General features: G+C 55.1%; 1 protein-coding gene across 10 annotated transcripts in view; it reads left to right on the forward strand.

Moving 5' to 3' along the window:
- Positions 1-7,076, forward strand: part of CSNK1E (casein kinase 1 epsilon) — a 41,085-nt gene extending 34,009 nt beyond the window's left edge. For 6 of the 10 annotated variants that reach the window (XM_084750368.1, XM_084750371.1, XM_084750370.1 and 3 more), the window contains exons 7-12: positions 176-324; positions 3,410-3,470; positions 4,206-4,398; positions 4,491-4,630; positions 5,358-5,421; positions 5,879-7,076. In XM_084750368.1, coding sequence (XP_084606494.1) covers positions 176-324; positions 3,410-3,470; positions 4,206-4,398; positions 4,491-4,630; positions 5,358-5,374 — 560 coding nt within the window. In that variant the 3' untranslated portion in view covers positions 5,375-5,421; positions 5,879-7,076. Of the gene's footprint in view, positions 1-175; positions 325-915; positions 1,020-1,118; positions 1,529-3,409; positions 3,471-4,205; positions 4,399-4,490; positions 4,631-5,357; positions 5,422-5,878 lie in introns of those variants that run through there. The other 4 variants (XM_084750373.1, XM_084750374.1, XM_084750375.1 and 1 more) reach the window with 4 other exon arrangements.
- Positions 7,077-7,888: the final 812 nt, after the last annotated feature.

Raw genomic sequence — 7,888 nt, forward strand, 5'->3', positions numbered from 1 at the left:
GCGGGCTGTGCACCCAGCCCCATAACACCTCTGTTTGAGAGTGGCGCGGACTCATCCTGCCCCTCTTAGATTGACACCGTTTCAGGGACAGTGGGTACCTGGGACAGTGGTGGCTGCTGAGGCTCCCAGCGAGGGTGAGCCTCACCGTGGCCTCTTCTGTCCTTGTGACCCACAGCGGAGTTCTCAACATACCTCAACTTCTGCCGCTCCCTGCGGTTCGATGACAAGCCTGACTACTCCTACCTGCGCCAGCTCTTCCGCAATCTCTTTCACCGGCAGGGTTTCTCCTACGACTACGTGTTCGACTGGAACATGCTCAAATTCGTGAGTCACCGGCAGTCCAAGGCGGGCTTGGGGGACTGGACAGGGCAGGCCCTGACTCATAAGGCCAGAGTGACCTGGTGGGGGGCGGGGCTTCCATTAAATGGGAGCTATGAGCTGGACAGTGTGAGTGACCTCACAGGGGTCCCAGAACCCCTCGTCTCCAGCCACCTTGGCATAGGCAGGACGTGTTGCCATGGGGGGCAGGGCCCTGGGAAGGGGCCACCTTCTGCCAGGTGGGGAAGGACCTGGCCTGGCCTCCAGTCCCTCTTGTGTAGCTGTGGCACGTGGATGGCTCTGGCTGGACCCCCCGCAGCCTTGATAGCTGTCTGCACTCTGCTGCTTCTCTTGTGCGTATCCCAGGCGGCGGCGGCCCTTTCCGAGGCCTCCATGGCCAGCCTGGACCCCGTCAGAGTGGCGTCTTTGTTCCTGGTTATAGGACCCTGGGTCTTACTAGGCAGCTGTTCTGTCTCCCTCTTCTAAGGGTCCTGGGGGGTGGGGAGGAGCGGAGTAGAGAGACACATTCACCAATCATGCCTCAAGCGCTGGAGTCCGTGAAATTGTGTGTCTTGTTTCACATCTCTTCTGGAAAAGGGGGCTTCCTCGAGCCAGGCTCAGCCCCGAGACAACGACGCTCTGGCATCACCCTGCCCCCGCCCTTGGCCTTGCGCTGGGCCCACGTACTCACCCACTTACTGGTAAGGATCGTCTCGCAAAGCCTGACCCTTCCAAGATTTGTAACTTATCCAGCAAGCATGCAGGCTTAGCCTCAGCTACGCTCTCTCTGCCCTTTCCAGGTGCCCGGCGCCCCTGGGCACCCAAGGACCCCCAGATAGGCCGGTGGAGGAGGTGGAGCAACTGCCCCCCCAAAGATACTGGCCTATGGTCTGGACTCCAGGCCCCCAGTTCTGACACCGCCAGGGTTGTCTCAGCCCATCTCGGCCAAGCTTGAGGAAGCATCCTACTGGATGGCGGGGGTGACACCCCGTTCCAAAGAGGTTCAGTGGAAAGGGAGTGACAAAAAGTCCCTGCATGGGATTTTCAAGAATGAACCAGCTGCGTGAGGGCTAAGACAAGCCTGAAGAAGGGACAGGGACGATGCCTAGGAGGGGCTTGGTGGCATGTCTCAGGCCCTAGTTCCGTCTAGACCCCGTCATTGGCCTCTGTACTGATTCTGAGTTCATTAAACACTTCCCTTCCCTCTGTCCTCGTGTGCCTCTCTTTTCACAGAGTGGCCCTTGGCCCACTCCATCCAGTGTTAAGAACAGACATAGGCCTTGTCCTCCGGACACCAAGATGGGCACCCTGATTCGGGGCTTCTCTTCTTTCTGGGCCCCAGTCAGAGCCCCGAGGACTTTGGGGCACAAAGTCTTATCTCTGGGCCTGGAGTTAAAGGTGGGCAGCGAGGCTCCTTCCAACTCAGGGCATGTCAGCCGAGGGCCTGGGCCTGCTGCTATGTCTTCTGATCACAGGATGGTCAAGGCCTTTGTCACCAGACATATGCAACAGAAAATTGGACAAGTCCGGTTTGGAGATGGGCTTTGGCCCTTTTTCTCAGCGAAGCTCAGAGGATGGATTTTGAGTTCTCTAGTTGTAGGCAGCCCACTGTAGTAGCCTCTGGCGGGATAGTGCTGACTTTCCACTTACTCAGACTGTTGGAAATGGACGCTGGCCCCTCAAGTCATCCACCAGATTTCATTCAGAAGCCACAAGTGGCTGCCACATCCAGAGTGGCAAATGTGAACATTTGTCATCCTGGGAGGCTCTATGGACAGCTGCCGTAGATGTTTACCTCATAGTGCTCCTTGTGTGACTGGCCAGCTGACAGAATTTCAAACTGGGCCAGATGCACACTTCCTGCCCCATTGCTGGGACCAGGATCCCCTCCCCGCAATCTTCTTGGAAGTAGATTCTAGAGTTCAAAGCTGGGCAGCCTTTGCCTCTGCCATGTGTGACCCATCACCACACTACCAGCTTTATTGCCAAGGACATCTGCAGGACACACAGTGGTAACTTTCACAAGTCATCACCCCAAGACCAGGCCTTCCTGCAGAGCAGTAAGCAAGCCATCACCAGTACCCTGCAGACAGGGCTCCGTGAGCAACAGACTGGAAAGATCCACTTGACCTTGGAATGACCTCCCATGTTCCACCCCAGGGGACTGGAATCCCCAGATGCTTGAATCCAGGGATGCCTCTCTGAGAAAACAGCCACTGTTCTAGCCAGGAGGAGACTCCACCCAGCCAAGGTCAGAGGTCGGTACGGCGGAGCCAGAGGCTTATACGGCATTGACACTGACATTTGTGTTGTTTTCTTCTGGGCAAATAAAGGCCATGAGAACTCTCTGCTGTGCATTTTTTGCTGCGTCCATCACACTCGGTAGATGCCTGTGGGGCCAAGTCTGGCCTGAGCCTGCTGGGGGTGCTGAGACCCCAGCCATCCACCTGGTAGGGCGCTGCACCCCTAACTGAAGGGCTTAGTCTCATGGAGCTCAGTGTCTCTAAGAGACTGAAGTTGCTGCTGCTGCAGGAGGGACTGTGAGTGCAACAGGCCCCTGTTCCTCTCCAGTTGGGCCGTGTTTTGGATGGACCAGGCAGCCAGTGAGTGGGCGGAACTCTGGCGATCCTGAGCCTTGGTTTCTGAGCAGAGGACTGGGGGTGTCCAAGGCAGGTCTCTGAACAGTGTTCTTTTGAGGGACAGAATGGGACTTGGTGGCAGGACTGTGTTTATCCCCAGAACTGTATGAGCTTTGTAACTCTGGGCAGGTCACAAGGCTCTGGCCAGGCCAAGTGAGGACAAAAGATGTAAGCATTTCCCCTTCAGAGGGGCCTCAGACAGGAGTTAACAATGCTGGCTGTGGGGGTGAGGTGGGGATGTGCCTGCCTGGCTTGGCTCCTCTCCCATAGGACTCAGGGAGCATTCTGAATCAAGCCACTCAGCCCAGGGGTCCCTGAAGATCGCTCCCTCCACACTTCCCAGAGCAACAGGGCTTCTTAGCCAGTACCTGGGAAGATGCGAGTTTGCAGAGCCCATACCCTACAGCCCACGAGCAGGCTCCCAACTCAGCCTGTAGCTCTCTCCTCCACAGATGCGGCCCCCCTTCCGCCAGCCCCCTGCCCTTCCCTGTGGACGGCCCCAGGACCAGCTAGGTAACTCAGCCAGGCGCTGCTCCCACATTGTGTTTCTTTCTGGTCCTTTCTTCCTTCCTATTGGACTTGGGGTGGCAGCTTATAGGACAGGCCCCCTGGGGGCCCTAGGCACCTTTTCTAGCTTTGCCTGAGGACCGCTTTCCTCCCCGAATCCTCTAGACTTCTTCCTTTTTCCTCTGGCTTCCAAGCAACAGTATTAATGGGGTCCCCTAGGTCTCCTGGCTGTCACCCCCATATAGTAGGAATAATGGCTAGGCCCAGGAGCCAGGGAAAGGCGGTTGCGTGATTGGGCACCAGGGAATCCTGGGACAGTTCTTGCTCTGTCTTTATTGGAGTTGTGACTCTGAGCCTGCCCTCTCTTCTCTGGTTATGGCCTATCTGTCAGCTAGTTGGGCCTCTGAATGCCCTTCTTGCTTGGTTGAGAACATAGAGGGGGCCAGGTTGGAAGGGCGAGAGGTACCCTTGGTCATCGTGAAGGTATCAGCCAGGACAGGCTGAGCGCTCTCGTGCTTTTCCACCATGGCAGCTCCTCCTCCTAGGTGTTGGGTGGCTTGGTCCCTGTGCGCTGTGGTAGAGGGTAATCTCCAGCCCTTCTTGGAGTGTAGGAACTAGGTGGACTAGCTTTCGTAAGCCGTCCACACACCTCTCCCTCCCGCTCTGTCTTGCTGAGGTTCTGGGTTGCATTTGTAGCACCCCTCACAGGGCTGACTGGAATCCCCTCTCCTGTCCCTGTAGGGTGCAGCCCGGAATCCCGAGGATGTAGACCGGGAACGGCGAGAACACGAACGGGAAGAGAGGATGGGGCAGTTGCGGGGATCCGCGACCAGAGCCCCGCCCCCTGGCCCGCCTACAGGGGCTACTGCCAACCGACTCCGAAGCGCAGCCGAGCCTGTGACTTCCACCCCAGCCTCCCGCATCCAGCAAGCTGGTCAGTAGGGATCTTGGGCCATGGGCTGGACCTGCTGGGGTTAGGGGGCTGCTTGTGCCCACACTGAGGGTGGCTCCCCGCCCTCCCTCCAGGCAATACTTCTCCCAGAGCGATCTCACGGGCCGACCGGGAGAGGAAGGTGAGCATGCGGCTCCACAGAGGTGCGCCTGCCAACGTCTCCTCCTCAGACCTCACTGGGCGGCAAGAGGTCTCCCGGATTGCAGCCTCACAGGTGAGCTACCTGGGTCTTCCTGATGTTGGTTGACACCTCCTTCCCTCCCCTGGCTCTGATCACCCTGGAGCCTTCTTTTGTTGAGCAAAGTGAGAAACCGAGGCAGTGAGCAGTAGCACACACCACCAGGACCCAGTCTGGTCAGTAGGGATCTTGGGCCTCTTGTCCCTCTTAGAGGGGGCGGGAGGGGGCTCAGAAAAGTCACTTGCACTCCTTGCCACGAGAAAGCTCTCAGCCGTGCCTATCAGTACTGGTAACAACAGCAAGGGATGGGGGAGGGAAAGAGGTCCTGTCTGGTAGCCCCATTTAATGGCCACATCTGGACTCTACCTGCCCCGGGATGTGGTGGCACACGCCGTTAATTCCAGCACTAGGGAGGCAGAGCAGATCTCTGAGTTTGAGGCCAGCCTGGTCTACAGTTTCAGGAGGGCCAGGGCTACACAGAGAACCCTGTCTTTGAGAGACAAAATGACAAACAGAAAAAGTCGATGTACCCCAACCCAGACCTGGGATTAAACCATTCTTGACCTCCAAGGAACGCTCCAGCTATAAAGCCAAGGGCAGCCTCAGGCCCCTGAGCTCACACAGCCCTGCCCTCAGACTGAGTGGCCGCCTGTGATGGAGCTTGAGGTAGGAGAGATTTGGGGGGAATGACTGGCCACCTCCTTAAGGACTTGTCTCGAAACATCCCCCTATCTTTCTTCTCCCCGCCCCCCACCCCCTGAAGACAAGCGTGCCATTTGACCATCTTGGGAAATGAGGAGAGCCACCATGGACCAGTGTTTGCTTAGGTAAGTGCTCGTCGTGTCTGATGCTGTGGGCCCTAGGGGGAGGGAAGCAAGTGGTACCATGGATCTCCGCTTCCCCCCTATCCAGGCTATGGTTTCTTCCAAGCATTGCAGAATCTGTACATAGTAACAGTTCCCGGAAACCCTGTTTCAGCCTTGGTTCTTCCGACCAGGCTATTGGCCATCATGTGGGCTTCCAGGACTTTAGCCTACCTCTGCCCTTTGGCTGCAGAGTTCCCCTACAGACAGCTAGTCCATTCAGGCAGACAGGTGCCTGGGATGGCCACTCAGCCCATCAGGCCTGAGGGATACATTGGTTCCCCCACTTGGGACAGTGGAACCTTGTGTGCTGGGCCTGAAACCCAGACCCTGGGTTCTAAGAGGGACAAGAAGGGGACCTGGTGGCTGAGTAGATGGAGGCAGCCAGGCACCTGACCTGATGTGTTTATTTCTCTTATAGTGTCTTCACTGCATTTTTTTTTAAATATTAAAGGACAGAAAGAACCACTTAAATGAACAAAAAGAAAAAAACCACACACACACAACCCAGCACAAAGTCGACAATGGATTTTGTTTCTTTGATTTATTTTTGCCAATGGCAAAAGGACAAGATGTCCTTAGCACTGAGGGTTCCTGCCCCTCGCCTTGCCCACTGCTCCTAACCTGAAGGCTGCCAACACGCCTCTGAGGACATTGGGTCGTACTCCAGCTGCCTGTTCTCACCACCGCCCACCATGTGCCGCGCTGCCGTTTGGAGGTGCCTGAAGAGCTTGCGCATCAGGGAGAGGTTTGGCCACTCAAAGACAAGTTCCGTGAGATTTCGTGAGCCTTGGATCCAAGGAGACACACACACAGCTGCAGCCCCTTGGCAATGACAGTGGCCAGTGTGGTATTGGGCTTTTCCAGAGTCCCCCTGAGCATCCTGGTCTTCCCACACACATACCTGTCACCTCTGCAGAGACGTTGAGGGTGTGGTGAGACGGTGGCCATGATGCCTTTGTGTGTGTGTGTGTGTGTGTGTGAGAGAGAGAGAGAGAGAGAGAGAGAGAGAGAGAGAGAGAGGGAGAGAGAGACACCTGTATTTTTCAGAGCAGCAGGTGTCCTGCCACACCTGCCTGGCCAAGTTTCTGTTCTCATCCCCCTAAAGTCAAGGTGGGGTGGACAATGACCTCCACATCCCTCAGGGCATAGAGTCCTTGCCACCACCTGTCTGTCCCCAGATGCCATCTTCCATTCCTGATCTTAGGCAAGTTCTTGGAGTCCACTCCCAGATGGCATCAGCTCTGAGTTACCAGTTAGTTACCTGGCCCTACAGTCACCTGTGGTCACCTCGCTTTTCCAGGCCTGACTTCTGAGTAGGACCCTGGGTCAGGGCTAAATGTTGAATTTTCCCTTCCTGGTTAACACCTGGGTTTTTTTTTTTTGTTTGTTTTCTCAGTGTGTGTATTTCCTAATTTATTTACCTCTTTTTTTCCCTTTCTTTTTTTTTAATTAAAGAGCAAAACTTTTTATTACTTTGTAATTTAAAAAACTGAAAAAAAAATTACTGAAGAACTTTGGGGGGAATTTTGTACTTTTTTCCTGTGTAAATATTGGACTTTTTTGAGCTTTATTGTGGTTGTTAATTTGAAGTAATAAAGTAGAAAAGGACAAAGTGATGTAGGCCACCCTTTGTCCACCTCTTTGCTGTTGGAGTTTCTCAGCAGCTGACTTCCCAGGGACAGCCCATCAGAAAGACACTGGCAGCCTCAGGCAGCTGTGGCTGGGACCATTGTGACCTGTTGTCACTGGGTACATGCAGGGGGCTTTGCGAACTCAAGGTACACAGTATGACCTCTGACCTCTGGCTGCTGGGTGAGGAGTGTACTCGAGGTGGTATGGGGATCCAGGTCTGTACCATGAAAAGCAAATCTCTGAGGCTTTATCCTGTTATTTCCAGGAGAGTTCTGTGGGTTTGAGACACTTGTTTCTCCACCAGAAACCAGCCTGGGGTCACAGCGTTGGTGGCAGAGCCCAGGCCATCTGACCTCCCTTCCACTGACCATGGAGTTCTGTGAGAGATGATCTCACTGGCCCTGCTGAGGTCCTGATGCTGGATCATCACCCTCACTCACGTCATCTCCCTGTGTAATCCATGTCTTCATAACACAGAGGCCAATACTACAGTTTTTATCCCAGAGAGAATGAAACAAGTCCCAGTGTGCCCTGGGAGGGGAGGTGACCCCAGGAGGTTCCCCCTCAGGTGTTTCAGAGTCCTGGGCTTAGCTCAAAGGCCCTCCAGGGCTAATATTTGAATATTCTATGACCTCTACAACCTGACCTGAGATGCGATCCTGCTAGCCCCTCTTCTGTGAATGTTGGGGACAGGGATTGTTACACAACATGGACTTTAGAGTGTGTCACCCAAAGCCCTGACTTGGAGTTAGGTTGAGTGGCAGCATCTCTGCTGACTGAGGTGCTGGGGAGATGA

This window comes from Acomys minous (assembly GCF_964271855.1).
Source record: "Acomys minous genome assembly, chromosome: 12".
Taxonomy (NCBI): domain Eukaryota; kingdom Metazoa; phylum Chordata; class Mammalia; order Rodentia; family Muridae; genus Acomys; species Acomys minous.